The sequence below is a fragment of the Hibiscus syriacus genome, unplaced genomic scaffold, assembly GCF_006381635.1.
Source record: "Hibiscus syriacus cultivar Baekdansim isolate YM2019G1 unplaced genomic scaffold, ASM638163v2 tig00002237_pilon, whole genome shotgun sequence".
Taxonomy (NCBI): domain Eukaryota; kingdom Viridiplantae; phylum Streptophyta; class Magnoliopsida; order Malvales; family Malvaceae; genus Hibiscus; species Hibiscus syriacus.
In genome coordinates, this window is record NW_024061918.1 from 15,428,594 (window position 1) to 15,448,923 (window position 20,330).

General features: G+C 37.5%; 1 protein-coding gene across 1 annotated transcript; it reads left to right on the forward strand.

Annotated features, from left to right (window-relative positions):
• The first annotated feature begins 11,830 nt into the window (after nucleotides 1–11,830).
• Nucleotides 11,831–16,231, forward strand: LOC120140986. The gene is made up of 3 exons (XM_039155955.1): nucleotides 11,831–12,083; nucleotides 14,647–14,885; nucleotides 16,190–16,231. Exons 1-3 carry the CDS (start codon nucleotides 11,831–11,833, stop codon nucleotides 16,229–16,231), a joined length of 534 nt encoding a protein of 177 aa, XP_039011886.1.
• Nucleotides 16,232–20,330: the final 4,099 nt, after the last annotated feature.

Sequence of the window (20,330 nt, forward strand, 5' to 3'; positions counted from 1 at the left end):
TGCTTCTTATTGGTCGAGGCTCATGCTAGAGTTGGTTACTCGGTAATTGGAGTTGGTTGTGCTCGAAATGGTGCTGGAATTTATGATGCTGTTGGTACTGGCGTTGCTTGACGAACATGGTTCTAAATAGGATCATGCTCGGTTTACTTCGGGGCTGGTGTAAAATCTTCATCAGAGAAAAAGTTGGGTGGGCTATCTTGACCACTCTCGGAGGTCGAGAAAGATGAGGAGTTGAGGAACTCTTTTGTGTCTCCTTAGCCTTCCTCTGGTACGAGTGAGACATGGGTTGCCAATGGTGGCACGTCTGTGGGCACTCTTGGGGAATATCTGGAGGGACATTTGATGTCGAGGCATGGAATGTGTTGTCGCTTGCATTGTATTTAAGGATGACGCTAGGGAAGGTGGCTGATTAGCATTTTTGCTCGGGAGTAACTCATTGAAGAAGGTGTTGAGTTATGTGTCCCTTACCTTGACATACTCGAAATAAATTTCCATGTGATCCTCTAGGTTCCCTATCTTCTCACACGTTTCTCGCATGTGCCTAACCACTGCGGCCATTCTGGCTGCGGTAACATATTTTATCTCCCTACTCCAAACCTTAATACGGGGCATTATCATCGAAACTCATCAGGTCGGGTACCTTTTTCTTGGTAATACCCTTATTGGATTTAATGAAGTCCTCAAAGTGCTCCTCGGGAACTTTTTTTTTCCCTGCACAGTGTGGTTATCAAGTTGGGAAATAATAGATTGCCCCAATTTCTTTTGGCGCACTCGTGGATTTGCTCGAAGATGAGTTCTCCAACATCAATCTTCCACCCGTATATTATTGAGTGAAAGAGCATCAATCTTTTCATTAGAACAATTGTGTTGTGAGAAGTAGGCATAAGCTTGCCCTTGAGAAAATGGTTCCACAACTTCACGATCGGTTTTAAGGCTCGGTGATCGACTCTCTTACTTGTTGGGGCATTTCCTTTGAACTTGTCCCACCCAAAGAAAAGATCTTCAAGAACTCCACTGTATGTTTCATGGTCTACCTCAGCCACGAATCTCTTGTGCTACTCCTATACTTTTCCCAACTTGAAGTATTTGTTGAGTACTACAGGGGAAAATCGAAGGAGCTTCCCTCATACGTATACTGTGTGGTTGGATGGGTCTTCCAGTTGGGCATAGAACTCCCTCACTGTCGATGGTGCTACAGCTTTGGGATGGCGAGCAAACTTCTCCCAGTTATGATTCTTTATCACGTCCATAACCTCCGGTCCAAACAGCTCTTCATCCTCAGCTGGAAAGATGAATACATCTTCTAAATACACTTGACGTTTTTAGAGGATTTTGAAGCATGCTTCGGCTGTTTGGAAACATTCAAACTCAGTGTTGAGGCTGAGGCTTTCCTTGATCTTACCATGGTACTTGGTTGGTGTGGTGAAATCAGTGGTGGCGATAGGGAAGATTTTTATTGAGAAAAAGATAAAGTTTCTTGCTTAGTAGAGGGAGAGTGAGGCACGATGAAGAAGAATAAGAAGTTGGACAATTTTTTCTTTGGAAAGTATTGGGTGGTTTCGGGGTAATTTTGTCCTTACACGAGGGGAAAATATTTTGCATTGAATGTTGGATATGTGATTAGATGTAAAGTGGGGGAAAAGATTTCCTTCTCTCTTTAATTCTACCGCCTAAACCTTGTCACCCTAGGGATTCCTTTCTTTTCATGCATGTTCCATCTCCCCATGCTGCCACCTGTGCTTTGTATGCCAACAATAAATAAAGAAATAAAATAAAACGGATAATGAAAGCAGAAAATAACTTAATTTATTTATGTACATAATTCAAATTTTCGTTGCCTAGGTAACGGATTTTTGTTCAAGTAAGCAAGGAAAACTCTTGGGCATCATGTGCCATTGATGTCGGTTTGTCTTACATAACTGGGGCTCCTTTTTACTCCTTTAGCCTATACCCATTCACCTTGAAAATGGAACCATCATTTTGGTACTGGATTTTAATTACTCCATTATCATGGACTTGGTGTACGATGAACGGTCCTGACCATCGTGATTTTAGCTTGCCTGTGAATAACTTAAGACGTGAATTATAAAGCAGTACTTGTTGTCCAAAATAAAATTACCACGGAAATATTTTTCTATTATGCCATCGTTTTGTTTTCTCCTTGTATAAGCGAGCATTCTCGTATGTGTGTGCTCTGAATTCATCCATCTCATTCAGTTCCAAGAGTATTCTTTCTCAAGCAAGATGAGCATCCATGTTTAACTTTTTGATGGCCTGGTAGGCTTTATGTTCAAGTTCAACAGGCAGTTGACATTCTTTTCCATAGACCAGTTTGAACGGTGACATTCCCAGCGGTGTCTTGAATGTTGTGCGATAAGCCCATAGAGATTCATCTAACTTTGGCGACCAGTCCTTTCGAATTGGGTTGACTACCTTCTCAGGGATCTATTTAATTTCTCGGTTAGACACTTCGACTTGTCCATTAGTCTAAGGATGATACGCCATAGCGATCCTATGTCGTACTCCATATCGTTTCAGTGCCTTGGCAATCAGTTTGTTATCAAAATATTTGCCTTCATCGCTAATGATAGCTCATGGTGTTCCAAAACATGTGAATATATTTTTGTGCAAAAATTTTAGCACAGTCTTGGAATCATTTTTAGGTGTTGAGATGGATTCAACCCATTTGGATAAATAGTCCACTGCCAAGAGAATGTATAAATCTCCAAATGATGTGATAAAGGGTCCCATGAAGTCTATTACCCATACGTCGAAGAGTTTAATCTCCAGAATATTTTACCATGGCATCTCATGTCGTTTTGACATGTTTCCTATTCGTTGGTATCTATCACATGATTTATAGCATTCATGTGCATCTTTGAACAAGGTTGGTCAATAGAATCCAGATTGAAGCACTTTCGCCCTGAATATATTTCTGCTCTTCTCCTGGGACTCATATTTATATTATTTAGTCTCCACATTGTTTGAATAGAAATGGTTCATCCTAATAGTAATGTCGCACATCATGTCGAAACTTCTTTCGGCCCTGGCTAGACAAATCAGGAGGAACAATACCACTAACAAGAAAGTTAACTATGTCAGTATACCACGGCGTAGGCGAGACAAATAATAGTTTCTCATCAGGGAAATCCTCTAGAATTTCTGTTATGTCAGGACAATCATATTTGTTATATAACCTAGATAAATGGTATGCTACTTGATTTTTTGTACCCTTTCTATCCTTGATCTCTAAATCGAACTCTTATAGTAATAATACCCATCAATTTCCTAGGCTTTGCATCTTTTTTATTGATCAGATATTTAATGGCAGAGTGATTTGTATTCACAATTGCCTTAGTTCCTATTAAATATGACCTAAACTTATCAAATGCAAATACTACTACTAAGAGTTCTTTTTCAGTGGTGGTATAGTTTACTTATGCATCATTAAGAGTACAGCTCGCATAGCAGATAACATGAAAGATTTTACTTTTTCGTTGCCCTAGCACTGCTCCGACTGCATAGTCACTAGCATCACACATGAGCTCAAAATGTTCGTTCCAGTAAGGTGGGATAACGATTGGTGTTGCCAAAAGTTTCTTCTTTAAATTTGTAAAGGCATTCAAACAATCATTAGTAAATTCAAATGGATGGTTCTATTGAAGTAAAAGATACAAGGGTTTAGATAATTGAGAAAAATCTTTTATGAATCGCCTTTAGAAGCCTGCATGTCCAAGGAAACTACGTATTCCTCTCACGTTGGTGGGTGGGAGAAGGTTTACAATTACGTCCACCTTGGCTTTATCAACTTCAATACCTCGACATGAAATTTTGTGACCCAACACTATTCCCTCAGTCACCATAAAATGGCATTTCTCCCAATTCAGCACAAGGTTGGCTTCTTCACATCGTTTCAGTACATTGGATAGATTGCCCAGACATCGATCAAAATCATCACATGAGACGGAGAAGTCATCCATGAATATTTCCATATATTCTTCCACCATATTTGAAAAGATTTCCATCATGCATCTTTGGAAAGTAGCAAGAGCATTACACAACCCAAACGACATTCGTCTAAATGCATAGGTGCCATATGGGCATGTGAAAGTGGTTTTCTCTTGATCCTCTGGTGCTATGCCTATTTGATTGTATCCTGAGTATCCGTCAAGGAAGCAATAAAATGCTTTTTATGAAAACCTATCAAGCATTTGGTCGATAAAATGGAGGAGAAAATGGTCTTTCTTTCTGACTTTATTGAGCTTCTTGTAATCCATGCATATGCGCCAGCCCATGACTATTCTCGTGGTGAGGAGTTCTTCATGTTCACTTTTAATCACGGTCATACCAACCTTCTTTGGTACACACTACAGCGGGCTGACCCATGAACTATTAGATATAGGATAAATCACTCCCACATCCAACCATTTTATAATTTTCTTCATAACTACATTCTTCATGATTTGGATGAGCCTTTTGTGGGGTTCCACCAAAGTGTTATGGCTATCATCTAGATTGATTTTGTGCATGCATATGGTCGGGCTGATTCCCTTCAAGTCTTCCATTGTCCATCCGAGAGTCTTTTTCTTCTGTGACAAAACATTCAACTAACTATTCTTCTCTTCGGAGGTTAGATTGGTAGAGATTATTACTGGTAGAGTTTCATCAGTTCCTAGGTATGCATACTTCAAATGTGATGGCAAATTTTTAAGTTCCAGTTTTGGTGCATGTTGTAAGGATGACTCTTGAAACTTAACTTTATCATAATCTAAGGGTTCAAATTTGATACCTGATTTATTCTGAAGAAGCCTCGATTGATCATTTGTCTTTCCTTCGTATCCTGCATTAGTGTCGTTTTCAGGGCACTCATTGTTCATATTTCCGTTGTCAAGGCCATAATTATCAGAATCGTCTTCTAAAAATAATTCGCCTGGGCTAAAATTATCTTGTTCACGCATCTCGGTTGTAGGGTCATGATACAAAGCACTGTATTCGTCAAGCCTTAGAGATTCACCTCATCCAAGGATAGTTTTTCCTCTACCTTGTTAATCCATTGGCATTCCTCTGAGTCGTCCACATATTTCATGGAGTTAAATACACTGATGGTGACGCTTTTTCTTCTACTCGCATTGTGAACTCTCCATTTTCACAATCTATTAGGATTCTCCCAGTGGCTAAGAAAGGTCATCCCAGAATGATCTGGGCGCTTTCATCGGCTTCGTAATCCAAGATGAGAAAATCAACAGTAAATACGAATTTTTCCATCTTTGCTATGGCATCTTCTATTATGCCCTCGGGCTGCACATATGATCGATCGGCCAACTGTAGGATTACTGAGGATGGACAGGCGTGATACCCTTCTAGTTTCATAAATATGGACTTTGGTATCAAGTTTACACTTGATCCCAAATCAACGAGAGCCCGTCCTATAAAGTCATTACCAATTGAACATGGTATTATAAAGCTGCCAGGGTCTTTTTGTTTTGGTGGGAGTTTGCTTACTGCCGAACAGATTTCTGTTGCCGTGGCAACCCGTTCTACCTACCGTTTCTTCGTAATAATGTTCTTAAGAAACTTGGCATAGGAAGGCATTTTCTTAATGGCTTCGAGTAAGGGCACATTGATAAATAACTGATCCAGAACATCAACAAATTTCTTGAACTAGATGTCATCATCATGCTTCTTCAACCGTTGAGGGAACGACAATGGAGGTCTCACATCATCTATTGTTGGTGCTGAGAAATACGTGGCATTGGCCATGAATTTATCATTGTTTGAATGATGCTTTTCTGAGCCTTCAGTTCTCTCATTCTCTTCAGGCGCTTCATCTTGTTCATCATTTTCAGCTCGATCCTCTGGTTGTATTATGCCATGGCGAGGACTGTTCAGGTGTTCTCCCCCAAACTTGTCATTTTGGTTGACCTGTTTTCTACTCCTTAGTGTAAGTACACTGCATTGCTCCTTTTCATGATGTTTAGTGATCTTCGTATCACTAGGGAGATTTCCTTATGGGCGATAATGTAATGCCGTAGCAATTTGTCCCACTTGATTATCCAATTCTCTTAGAGATGAACTATGGCTTTGTAAAAGTGTTGCTTGGCTTTGTAATAACTTTTCTTGATTTTTAATTATTGCAGAATTCTCGTGCATCAAGGTCTTTGTGGATTTCATGAAATCTTTTGTCGAGCCCATAAATTCATGTAATGATAAGTTTAAGGAATTAGCATTGGAATTAGTATTAAATGAAGAAGTTATACCTTTATTGTTTTGTTAGGGCTGTTGGTGATGATAATTCTGAAAATGTTGATGGTCAGAATTATTTTGCTAGATTATTGTTGTTCCCTTTGTTACTCCATGAGAAATTTGGGTGTTATCTCCAACTAGGATTGTAAGTGTTTGAATAGGGGTTATTATTGCTCCGATTGTTGTTACCCACAAAATTGGTTGACTCATGGTTTTTCAGACATTCACTCTCATGATGGTTGTCATGACAAAATATGCATGTGTTATTGGTTACCTTGACTTCTCTTATCTCGTTAGGATATTGCAAATTTTTCAACATATTGGTTATGGTAGAAAGTTGAGCGGTTACCAAATCCTTACCCTCTAATTCATATGCTCCAGACCTTTTTCTGCCTGTTCCCAATCATGTATTTGGGAATTGATAATCATTATTTGATATCCTATCGAGGATATCAAAGGCTTCCTCGAGTGATTTGTCCAGAAAGGTGCCATTTACTGAGGCATCTAGCATTATTCGAGTTTGTGCATTGACTCCGTTGTAAAACATCACAACTTACGTCCAGTCATGAAATCCATGGTTAACACATTTGCGAAATATACTTCTGTACCTATCCCAACATTCGTACATTGATTCATCATCTCCTTGGCCAAAACTTGCAATTTCATTGCGAAGCTGTGTATTCATATTGGGCGGATTATATCGAAGTAAGAAACTCTTGCATAAATTTACCCATGACTCTATTGAGCCAGAAGGAACTCCGTTGAGCCAAGCTCTTGCTCTATCACGTAGAGAGTAAGGGAAAAGTTTTAATTTAAGCACGTCTTCATGTACTCCTTATTGTCGAAGTGAGTCGCTTACTTCAAGGAAAGCACGAACATGCTGCCTAGCATCCTCATTGGATGAACCATAAAATTGGCCAATAGAGTTTAGCATATTAAACATCACCGGTTAAAGTTCGAAGTGAGTTGTTTGTCTTTCAGGTGCCACTATGTCTGGATTGAGGTCATTGAGAATTGGGTTCAAATGATCTCGTATCGCTCTTGGCCTTGCAACTTGAAGATTAATAGATGCATCAGATCCTAGATCTCCCATGTTGTCTTCTATTTGAAGTTGGTTTAAATATTCTCTAGTTCTTTGGGCACGTAACCTTTGTCTGAACGATTGCTCAACTTTAGGGTCGAATGGTTTCAAAGGCTTACCAACAGATCTCAAGTTCATGATATAATAAAAATATACAAAAGAAAATAATAAACTACGTTACACTAGATATAAGCTGACAAGAAAAACTTGTTATGGTGAATAAAAATTTCGTTAGTTGCCAATCCCCGGCAACGGCGCCAAAAACTTGATCGCTTGTAAATGTATATGATAAGCCAAGCAATTCTGAGCAAGTATACACAATCGATTCAAGTAATATAGGGTAAGTGAGTATCGTCTCCTCAAGGATTGGTTTATAGATTTAATTTCACCACAACTAGAACTAGTGGTCACGAACTAATTCCTACTAGATTTGTCAACTTAAAAACTACTAGTAATAAAATAAATGAGTGATATAATGATTGCAGAAAAGTTTGGTCAAGGCAAAATAAATATGCAGAATGCTGGAATAAAATAAAACAAGTGTTGATTTTAATATAATGCAAACAACCTCACATATTCAGAATTCTCACAGAGCATTTATGCTAAACTTTTGTATTGACAACAATTATTCTTAGACAGTTACTATGCAATACTCCTCAGCGTTAACTACAACACTTGGTTTGCCAAGCTGTTGTTGTAGCAATACCACTCAGCGTGAACTATAGGCATTGTCTATCCTACTGTAGCATCTATCCCTTTTAGTCAATTGAAACTCGCTCTTTATCTCTAAGGTAAACAAGTTAGAACTTTACCATCCTGGATTCATTCCATTGCTCACGTGGATCTATCTTAATTCTATCGAATCTAAGAATCACTATCTAGACAAAAGGTGATCTCTCGATGCTCTTACATTGCCAATACATGTTTTACCAAAACCCCAGGCGATCTATCGATGCTCTTGCAATGCTAAGGCAAAATATTCAAACAATAAACAAAACAGTCATGAGAAAAAACATAATTCATCATTCATAAAACATAAAGTAATTGTTTAAGCAAAACAAAGTTGAACACCAAGTAAGACAGTCATGGTGCTATAAAAAATATTCCAAGTTTCAACGTTTAATACAAACCCAAACATATAAAGAGATTAAGAACAAAGGAAGAATGACTCCCAAAAACTGGGGGCTCTATCGCGACAATTCTGATCAGCACCGCGCCTACCTTGGTGATCAGCCTCTCTTGAGACCTGATCACCGCACTTCTATAGCCTGGCTGAGGAGGACACCAAGGAAGTTCGGTTGGTAGACGGTGGGAAAGAACTGCAGTTTCTTGCTCACGCCCTAAGTAAAGTTATTCTTTCTTCTTCATTTCCTTCTCTTTTTGGCGGCTACAGCTGGTTATTTATAAGGAATGATCTCCTAGAGCTTTGCATAATTTGAAGATTCCTTAAATAACTCTTGTTATATTCCCAGGCTTAAAAAGGAAAGGTGGATGGCGACTGGAAGCTGTAAGAATACTTAATGCTTGCTTGCACGTGAAGTAGTTCATCCAGCTGGCGTGTGACATAGGCAGTTTCGTCATACTCGCTTCAGACTTCTCAAATAAACCTTACCTCGGCAAGATAAATATGCCCCTCATGTTCTTATATGTTCCACTGGCCCTTGCGATTTACGTTTTCATGACTAAAATGTTCTTCATCTGTAAGTTTCCTACAAAAATACAACCCAAGTAAACCCTTTCTCCTCAGCAGCATCAGTCAACCCAAATAAATCTTGCCTAAGAAAAACTTATCCACCACAAGCTAACATAACCTATATGCAACTAAAATGTTTTATGTACTTTGTTTAGACGAGCAATAACTTAAGTGAAAAGACTAGAAATTGAGTCTTTTTACGGAGTTATCAAAAATATGTAATGGTTGGCTCGAATTTTCAGAATTTGAAATGGAAGATTCCCTTGGGAGCCTAACAATAAAGGGAAAGATTCTCATACTCACACATCTTTTGTACGATCTGAAACTTCGAGACACGTGTCAACTTTCAGGAAAGATTTTGATGTAAGATACTCCTACCTTAAATTGATTATGGATCTAGGAAGAAAGCAAAACAACCTGCGTAAGTGAATGGCTCAAATAGATGGCTTGGTAGTTGATGTAAAGGTGAAATAGAGGGTTATGTATGTTATGAGATTGGTAGCATAAGTATGTTGATATGGTTATGGTATGGCTTATGAAAGAAATGATGGTTGGTGAGGATAGTATCTTAGAAAGACCAAGGAAGAACCATTGCTACAATGAGCAAAGACCCAGCCTTACAAATATCTCTAAGGGATGGTAACAAAGGACTTGGACCCACTATCTATAAAGAGATAGGAACCACAAGTATCAATGGAATAGAAGCTGACCCCACAAGTAAGGATTTACTTGATAAGTCGATAAAAGACACAATGACTTAAGAAAAGATAATAATCTCACTTTAATTTATAAGAAAGGTGTGCTTACAAATGAATAGGTCTAGCCTATTTGTAAGGATTGAAGGGACATGGTCAAATGGATACATGGTGGTTCAGTGATATGATCGCCAAAAGAAAAGACCCGGAGAAGTACACAAGTGGTCCCATCACACGTTGCTTATGCATAAATTTGCATGAGAAATTAAAGTTTGCAGAACATTCATTGCATTTAATAAGTATGTTGTTCATTCAAGCATGCATTGCATTTAAATAATCTAGTTCATTTAGGGAAGTAGTTCATTAATTAAACTAGTTCATTCATCAAACTAGTTCATTTATTAAATTAACTCTTAATTGTTTCATGCATGTTTTCAATTAAATATTGAATAAAGTTCACCTTTGTGTCTAGGTGCATGAGAGAAGTTGAATGGTTTCATCATATACAAGAATGCCAGTCAGAATGTCTTCCAAATCTGAATGCTATATAGATGTGTTTGGTTCTAGAAATCAATTTGACATTATTCCTCTATCTCTTATATTTCCAACGCCTTTTGAATCACCTTAATCCGATATCAGGAGCTTGAGATATAATCGATTTATTGAAGACAGTGCAGGCTGGAATTTTGTTATAGGAATTTTATGCATGGATAATTTGGATGAGTTTGAGCCAAGAGAGAGTCTTTTGAAATTCAGCCAAGTGATAAGCCATTGAAGGACTCTTAATTCACTCATTCAAGGCATTTAAAGCTGACTGTTATCATCTAAGTTCAAGTGTTGTTCATATTCTTCAACGGAGCATGCAATGAAGGGTGATTTAATTCACTTGTTAAAACAATTTTTAACATGGAATAGCAAGAGTCTTCCACACCTTGGATGAAATTAAGTCCAAAATCAGCTTCATATTATCTAGATTCATCCCCAAAATGATCTATAATATTCAACCAACCTTGAAGATAAGAAGACAAAGCATTCAAGTGTATTTTATTGCTAAATTAATGAGAATGTTTTCATCTTTTGAGTCTTTTCATATGCTTCTTAGAAAGACTATAAATAGACACATTTGGGATCATTTGTAGACACACATTTGAATATATAAAACATATTTGAGAGGTTACTTTCATTCTTGTTCTCTAGTATAACTTTATCATCTTCAAGATAGTCTTGTAGTCTTCATCCATTTCCTTTTGTTAGAGCGTTGGTTCCTAGATCATCTATAGCTAGTGGGTCACGTTCCATATCCTACCACTTCTACCTTTCCACCTTATTATATTGTTGGTTCCAAAATCATATATAGTTAGAGGGTCACAATCCATTTCCTTGGGATTCTTCATACTACACACCAACTTTCTACTATCTTCACCAACCTTTTCATCATTTATTTTCCTTAACCACAAGCATCACTCTTCCTACGTTGCTAATCCACATCAACATATCTTTCATCTTTCCACTTCCATATTTTATTTATCCATTTCTATTTTACAACGTTTTATGCAAATTTCAGATTAATTCAAAGTACTATGGAGTTCTTAGTAGAATCACGATCAGGCACACTTGTATATGACTCGGAACACATACTCGAAATCATATAATTTGGCATCAGAGCTAGCCGATTCAGTAAGTGTATCGTTTTATTTTCTCTCTCCTGGGTTAGTAAAAATTTAAAAAAAAAGCAAAAAGAAATAAAAAAGAAAAAGAAAGAAAAAAATTTAAAGTAGGAGGGAGTAATTCTTTTCATCTTTAAAGAAAAAATATTTACTTTATCTTTATATTTAATTATTCAATTTTGTTACCTTTACTTACTATCTCTTTTCCTTGTAGCAATTTCTTTTCACTATCCTTACTACCAAGCCACAATTATTTCAGCTGAAGTCCACTAGACCTTGTAAGCCTTGAGGTAGTTCCCAAAAGGACTTGAAATCAAAGCACGAGTGGTAAAAGGCAAGAGTGATCATTAAGGGTAAAAGCCATCCCGAGTGAAACACTAGTTGGAGTGACTTTTCTTGGAGTGTTTGGTGAGGTTTATTTTTTTGTGATGTTATTTCGTTATTACTAATTATGTCTCATCATTCAGGAGACAATTCTCAAGTTACAAGTAACGTTGAACCAAACCTACAAATGCAAGCCATAGTGCGTGAATTGACCGGGATTTTGAGGGAAGAGTTGGAACCTCTCCATGAATGTATTGACCGTACTGAAGAGGATCGTACTCAAGGATTCCGAGAGCAAGAAGATGTCAATCAAGGAGGAAAAGAAGAAGTGGAAAGACCAGAAGAAGATCGTGCATCACAACAAAGAATGGGAAATCGAGGTATAAGGCCCCAAAGGTTTTGTCCATTAATGGATGATAATCTTGTTAATATTAAGATTTCCATTCCACCATTCCAAGGCAAGACGGATCCCGAGGCTTACCTAGCATGGGAAAAGAATGTAGAGCACATCTTTCGGTTTCATGATTATTCCGAACTTAAGAACGTAAAACTCGCTGCCCTTGAGTTTATGGATTATGCATTAATATGGTGGGATCAATTGACATCAAGTAGGAGACGCAATGGAGAACATCCTATCACTACATGGAATGAAATTAAAGCAGTGATGCGAAGGTGATTCATTCCAACCCACTACCATCGGGAGTTATTCAACCGTCTTCCAAACCTTTCACAAGGTATCCGAAGTGTTGAAGATTATCACAAAGAGATGGAGGTGGCCATGATTCGAGCCAATATCGATGAGTATCGAAAAGCCACAATGGCAAGATTCCTAGCGAGACTTAATCCGGACATTGCAAGTGTGGTTAAGTTGCAACATTATGTGGAGATGGAAGACATGGTGCGTATGGCCATAAAGGTGGAAAAACAACTCAAAAGGAAGGGTTCCACGCGATCTTATGGGAGAGAAACTTCAAAATGGGGGTAAATTTCATACAAGAAGACTCCTCCATTGCCATCTCACGAAAGAAGAGGACAACCCAAAGGAAGTAAGCCCATTACCGAAACCAGAAAGGGTAAGACTGCTGCCACTCCAAATAGTTCTCGTGACATACAATGTTTTAAGTGTTTGGAGCGTGGACACATTGCAAGCCAATGTCTAAATCGCAACACCATGCTTCTTCGAGATGATGGAGAAGTTGATACTACATTTGATATGGAAGAATTAGAGCATGCCATGGAATGAGAGGTTCTTGTTGTCAAAAGGAGCCTAAACGTGCAATCCAATGGAGGAGATGAACAACGTGAAAATATATTCCATACTCGCTGCCACGTGGGAGGAAATGTATGCTTTGTTATTATTGATGGTGGTAGTTGCACTAATGTTGCTAGTACCTTAATGGTATATACACTTGGCTTGGCAACAACAAAGCATCCACAACCTTATAAATTGCAATGGCTCAACGATGGAGGAGAACTCAAGGTGACCAAACAAGTTTGAATTGCTTTCTCCATTGGGAAATACAAAGACGAGGTGTTATGTGATGTCATTCCAATGCACACAAACCATTTACTACTTGGAAGGCTTTGGCAATTTGATAGGTGAGTGATCCATGATGATTATACCAACCGATATACATTCACCCACGGGGCAAGGAAGATCACTTTAGCTCCACTTTCACTAAAGCATATACATGAAGACCAAATTCAATTGAGAGGAAAATTTGAAAGAGCTAAAAAGAAAAAGACCAAAATGGAGGTAAAAGCAAAAGTGTATGATTAAAATGAGGGAAGGAAAATCATCATTCTTTCTAAAGAGAGAGAAATGAAAAAGTGTTTAATGACGGCAAAGGAAGCACTTGTGCTCATGTACAAGGAAAAAATTTTAAACACTAACTACCTTGATTAAAATTTGTCTGCTTTTGTTGTGTCTTTATTACAGGAGTTTGATGACCTATTTTCGGAAGAAATACCAAGTGGGTTACCACCTATTCGTGGCATAGAACATCAAATAATTTTTTTCCTGGAGCCGTCATTCCAAACCGACCAGCTTACCGAAGTAACCCCGAAGAAACTAATGATTTACAAAGGCAAGTATCTGAGTTGATGGCAAAAGGCTACGTGAGGGAAAGCCTTAGCCCATGTGTCGTGCCAGTTCTACTTGTGCCAAAGAATGATGGAACTTGGCGTATGTGTGTGGATTTTTGAGCGGTAAAAAAATTACGATAAAGTATCGTCACCCAATTCCTTGCTTAGATGACATGTTAGATGAGCTTACTGGTTCTAACCTCTTTTCCAAGATTGATCTTAAGAGTGGTTACCACCAAATACGAATGCAGAAAGGTGATGAGTGGAAAACAACATTTAAAATGAAGCAAGGTCTTTATGATTGGTTGGTTATGTCTTTTGGCTTAACTAATGCACCAAGCATATTTATGAGGTTAAATGAATCATGTTCTTAGGCTATTCTTGGGTAAGTTTTGTGTGGTTTATTTTGATGACATTCTAATATATAGTAAAACCATGGAAGAACATGTTCAACATTTGAGGTTAGTTTTACTTGTTTTGAGGAAGGAAAAATTGTTTGCTAATTTACAAAAATGTATGTTTTGTACTAACAGGGTTGTTTTCCTAAGTTTCATTGTGAGTTCTAAAGGTTTGGAGGTTGACAAATAGAAGGTTAAAGACATTGAAGAGTGACCACGACCAGCAAGCATTTCTCAAGTTAGGAGCTTCCACGAACTTGCAAGTTTTTATCGGAGATTCATTACAAACTTCAGCACCATAGCCGCCCCACTAACAAGTGTTATTAAGAAGAATTCTAAATTCTTGTGGGGGAAGATCAAGAGAAGTCCTTAAATAGCATTAAAGATTGTTTAATTCATGCCCCTTTACTTGCTCTACCTAATTTTAATTTAACTTTTGAAATTGAATATGATGCATCAGGTGTAGGAATTGGAGCAGTCTTGTCTCAAGGTGGAAGTCCTATAGCCTATTTAAGTGAGAAATTAAGTGGAGTTATACTTAACTATCCTACCTACGACAAAGAGATGTATGCTCTTGTGAGGGCAATGAAAACATGGAAACACTACCTTTGGCCTAAGGAGTTCATCATTCACAGCGATCATGAGGCGTTGAAACATATTCGGAGGCAACATAAACTCAACAAAAGGAATGCCAAATGGGTAGCATTTCTTGAAACTTTTTCATATGTTATCAAGTACAAGAAAGGTAAGGAGAATATAGTTGTCAATGCATTGTCACGAAGGTATGTTCTTTTAAACACTTTGGAATCTAAGTTGTTGGGTTTTACTTTTATTAAAGACTTATATGTTTCTGACTCTGATTTTGGAGAAATTTACAAAGTTTGTGAGAAAGGGATGATTGATAAATACTTTAAGCATGATGGTTTTCTATTCAAGGGAGGGAGACAATGCTTCCTTTAAGGTTTCATGCAAGAATTGCTCACTAAGGAGCCCATGGAAGAGGATTAATGGGACATTTTGGGATAGCAAAGACTTTAGCTATACTTCAAGAACATCTATATTGTCCCAAAATGAAACGATATGTGGAAAGGTTATGTGAACGTTGCTTTACTTGCAAGAAGGCCAAATCTAAAGTCATGCCACATGGACTTTACACACCACTACCCATACCGGAAGCACCATGGATTGATATTTTAATGGATTTTGTGCTAGGGCTTCCACGCACAAAGAATAACAAAGACTCCATCTTTGTAGTTGTTGATAGATTTTCCAAAATGGCTCATTTCATTCCTTGTGACAAAACTAATGATGCCTCACATATTGCTACTTTGTTTTTCAGGGAAATTTTAAGGCTACACGGTATACCCAGAACTATTGTGTCTGATCGGGAGGTGAAGTTCTTAAGCCACTTTTGGAGAGCCCTATGGAGTAAGATTGGTACTAAGCTACTATTCTCCACCACTTGCCACCCTCAAACGGATGGTCAAACTGAAGTGGTGAATCGAGTACTTTCCATGTTACTTCGATCCATCATTCAGCAGAATTTGAGAACATGGGAGGAGAGTTTACCACATGTGGAGTTTGCATACAATCATTCAATCCATACTACTACGGGGCGTACGCCTTTCGAAATGGTGTATGGGTTCAATTCGTTAACACCGATAGACTTGTTACCATTACCCGCTGATCAAATTGTGAATAAAGATAGACTTAAGAAGCTTCATCAACAAGTGTGGAAGAACATTGAAAATTGAACTAAGCAATATAAGCAGCAAGAAAATAAGGGTCGTTATCGAATTAATTTTGAGCCAGGGGATTGGGTGTGGCTACACATGAGGAAAGAAAATTTCCAGCTCAACCAAAGTCTAAATTAATGCCTCGAGGAGATGGACCATTCCAAATAGTCAAGAAGATCAATGACAACTCCTATCAATTAGATCTTCCAGGTGAGTTTAATGTCAGTGCAATCTTTAATGTTAATGACTTGTATCCTTATGATATAGGTGACGATTTGGGGACAAATTGCCTTAAAGAGGAAGGATTGATATGATCACCAATAGCAAAGACCCAGAGAAGTACCCAAGTGGCCCAATCACACGAGCAAGGGCTAAGGAGTTTCAAGTAGCCATGGAGAGTATGTTTACATCAAGTTTGGAATGTGATGAAGGAGGAATAATAAGGGAGGAACACTTTACATTGCTTATGCATTAATTTTCATGATAATTTAAAGTTTGCATAACATTCATTTCAATTTATAAGTGTGTTGTTCATTCAAGCATGCATTGCATTTAAATCATCTAGTTCATTTAGGTAAGTAGTTTATTAATTAAACTAGTTCATTCATAAAACTAGTTCATTTATTAAATAAAATCTTAATTGTTTCATGCATTTTTTCAATTAAATATTGAATAAAGTTCACCTTTTTGTCTAGGTACATGAGACAAGTTGAATGGTTTCATCATATGCAAGAATGTCAATCAGAATGTCTTCCAATTCTGGATGAGATACAGATTTGTTTGTTTCTAGAAATCAATTGGACATCATTCCTCTATCTCTTATATTTCTAACGCCTTTTTAATCACCTTAATCCGATATCAGGAGCTTGAGATATGATCAATTTATTGAAGACAGTGCAAGCTGGAATTTTGTTATGGGAATTTTATACATGGATGATTTGGATGAGTTTGAGCCAAGGGAGAGTCTTTTGAACTTCAGTCAAGTGATAACCATTTAAGGACTCTTAATTCACTCATTCAATGTATTCAAATATGATTGTTATCATCTAAGTTCAAGGGTTGTTCATATTCTTCAAGGGAGCATGCAATGAAGGCTGATTTAATTCACTTGTTGAAACAATTTTCAGCATGGAATAGCAAGAGTCTTCCATCCCTTGGAAGAAATTAAGGCCAAATTCAGCTTCAAATATTCTAGATTCATCCCCAAAATGATCTAGAATATTCAGCCAACCTTGAAGATAAGAAGACAAAGCACTCAAGTGCATTTTATTGCTAAATTGATGAGAATGTTTTCATCTTTTGAGTCTTTTCATATGCTTCTTAGAAACACTATAAATCGGAACCTTTGGGATCATTTGTAGACACATATTTGAATATTTAAAATATATTTGAGAGGTTGTTTTCATTCTTGTTCTCTTGTATAACTTTATCGGCTTCAAGATAGTCTTTTAGTCTTCATCCATTTTCTTTTGTTATAGCGTTGGTTACTAGCTTATCTATAGCTAGTAGGTCACGTTCCATATCCTACCACTTCTACCTTTACACTTTATTATATTGTTAGTTCCTAACTCATATATAGTTGGAGGGTCACAATCCATTTCCTTGGGATTCTTCATACTACACACCAACTCCCTACTATCTTCACCAACCTTTTCATCATTTATTTTCCTTAACAACGAGCATCACTCTTCCTACGCTGCTAATCCATTTCACATATCTTTCAGCTTTCCACTTCCATATTTTATTTATCCATTTCTATTTTACAAGATTGTTTATGAATTTCATATTTATTCAAAGTAATATGGAGTTCTTACTAGAATAACGATCGGGCACACTCGTGTATGACTCGGAACACATAATCGATATCATATAATTCAACCAGCCCTTGTATCCCTCTAAAATGACATAATTAATTAATTACATGCATGAATAGAAGGGTATAATGATTCAACTGAATGAAGGGGCATGTCTTTTGGCCGTATGGTGCTTGAACCCCTTCAAGTTGGCGCCTAAATGAAGCATTAGGAACCTTGGTTGAATGGTTGGGATGTTTGGTGTTTGGCGCACCTAAGATGAGTTCACACGCTTGGCACATGGTTTCTTATGACAAGGAATGTACATGGTTCTCTAGGAGGCTTATGGTGTAGCCTTGGGCATGTGATGAAGTCCAAATCATGTGTTGTAGCCTTGGGCGTGAGTTGTGCCACCTTCAAGCTTACAAGTGTATAGCTAGCTACCAATGCAAGAGCTGGTGGGGAAGGATCTTCTTAGCCATGAACTTCCAAGCTCCTTAGCATCACTTTCACCTATGTGTGTTTTCACTTTCAGCAACTTGTCTTCAAATAGTCCAATGAGCTGATTTTAGATAGCCTTGAGCTCCTCCAGTTGAGTTGAGCTTCCCATTGTGTTCCATGAGCTGCCATGAAGTTTGTTAGCTAATTATGAGTTGTATATGATTTCCAAATGCTCCCACAAGATGCCCCAATGTGTGACATGCTTTCATGTACCCACATGTGCAAATAAAATAAGGTAAATCAAAGGATATGAGCTGGAATGATTCAATTACCTTGTTGTCGTGCATGTATATGATCTTGTGAGCTATGAATGCATGTCATAAGCTAAGAACATGATGATATAATATATGTAAGCTAATTTATAAGAATTAGGAGTTGAAATGAATGTAAATGAGCTAACAAATGAATGATTAAGCATGCTAAGTTATTTCATATATGCATGTCAATTAACATATATATGTGGATATGCTAAGTTATTTTACTCATTAGATCACATAACTAATAACCCTAGCATGATATACATGATTATTTCATATATGATCAGAATGATATAAAGAAAGTAAAGGATTAAGATGTTTAAAAATACTTCCTTTACATATGGTTAGAACGTGCTTGCATCATCCCCCCTTCTTTAGGGCAATTTTGTCCTTAAATCAAAGCCTTTGGTATACTTGAAATGTTTACATTTATGTTCTTCCAAATGCTCAGCTTTGTGTTCTTTTGGCAAAAGAATGTATCATTTGGACGAATGTGTTCTTCCAATAGGTTTTATTTCATAAGATCTCCTATTAGGCCTTTCTTTGGAATATAAATTACCAACAAGTACCTTTTTGTAATGATCTTCTTCTAAGGTATCCTTGTTGGAAGTGACCTTTCATTTGGCTTCCGCTGAAAAGTGAAAAAATATGATGTTTCAAATGAAGGGGTACTTACCTTTTGAAGACATAAATCATAACCCTTGATGAAGAGTTGTGGCTTTTAACCTTGACCATCACCATTATTCATTGGAATCCCTTCATTTTCCAGCAACGAACCATCATACTTCTTTATGAAGAAATCTGGTTTCATGTCTTGTCCATCTTCAATCTTCAGTGGTGGTTTGTCCTTTCGCAAGGCCTGATCACTCCTTCTCATATGCATCTGATCTTGTTGGACTTCTTTAGGAGTTAAAGGCACCAAAGTTACCTTGTTTCCTTCATGCTTAAAGGAGTACTAGTTTTGATAACAATCATGAATGGCCCTTTTGTTATACTTCCATGGCCTCCCAAGTAGAATGTGGCTAGCATGCATAGGGACAATATCACAAAGTACCTCATCCTTGTACCCACAAATTAAAAATGGAATTAGGACTTGTTTTGTAACATTTAATCACCTTCTTCATTGAGCCATTGGAGTTTGTATGGAGTTGGATGCTTTAAAGTTGTCAAGCCAAGTTTATCCATCATAATAGTGATGCCTACATTTGTGAAACTATCTCCGTCAATAATCATTGTACAAACCTTATCCTTGACATGGTACCTTGTGTGAAAGATGTTTCTTATTTGTATTTCCTTCTTAGTTTGTCGTGATTGGAGGCACCTCTTTGAAACAAGCATTTCTCCACCAACAGCAATCTCTAGTTCCTTTGTTTATTCTTTATAGATTGTCTATTGTTCCTCATCATGAATAGGCTCTTCGGAATCTGAGACAACCTCTCCATTTTCTATCAATATCATAGTGTTTCGGTTGGGACATTTGCTTGCAACATGTCCTTTTGTAAAGCAATTGAAACACTTTATGTCTCTGGACCTCTCTAAAGTGTTTACATGTTTTTATTTGCCCTTAATTGATTCACCCACTTGTTTTGTTTTGGATGCCTCAAAATTATCCTTCACTTTGACTGGGGTTGGCTTTCGGAAAGTATTGGGCTCTTGTTTCCATTTGGTGGTCGAATTTGGACTATTCTGATTAAATACCTTCCTTTTAATTTGCCATTCAATATTCATGGCCATATGTACCATCTCCTCAATTTCTACATAATGATGCAATTCAACATGGTTAGCAATTTCAGGATTTAAGCTAGATAAAACCTTGCCATGGTTACTTCCCTATCTTCATCAACATTGGCTCGAATC

Excerpts from the sequence above, each read along its gene's own strand:
- LOC120140986 (XM_039155955.1), top strand. The coding sequence starts at position 11,831 with ATGTCTCATCATTCAGGAGACAATTCTCAAGTTACAAGTAACGTTGAA. Across the intron at positions 12,084-14,646 it reads ACAAAGAATGGGAAATCGAG|GTGTAGGAATTGGAGCAGTC; the intron begins GTATAAGGCCCC and ends ATGATGCATCAG. Across the intron at positions 14,886-16,189 it reads ACAAAAGGAATGCCAAATGG|GTGACGATTTGGGGACAAAT; the intron begins GTAGCATTTCTT and ends CTTATGATATAG.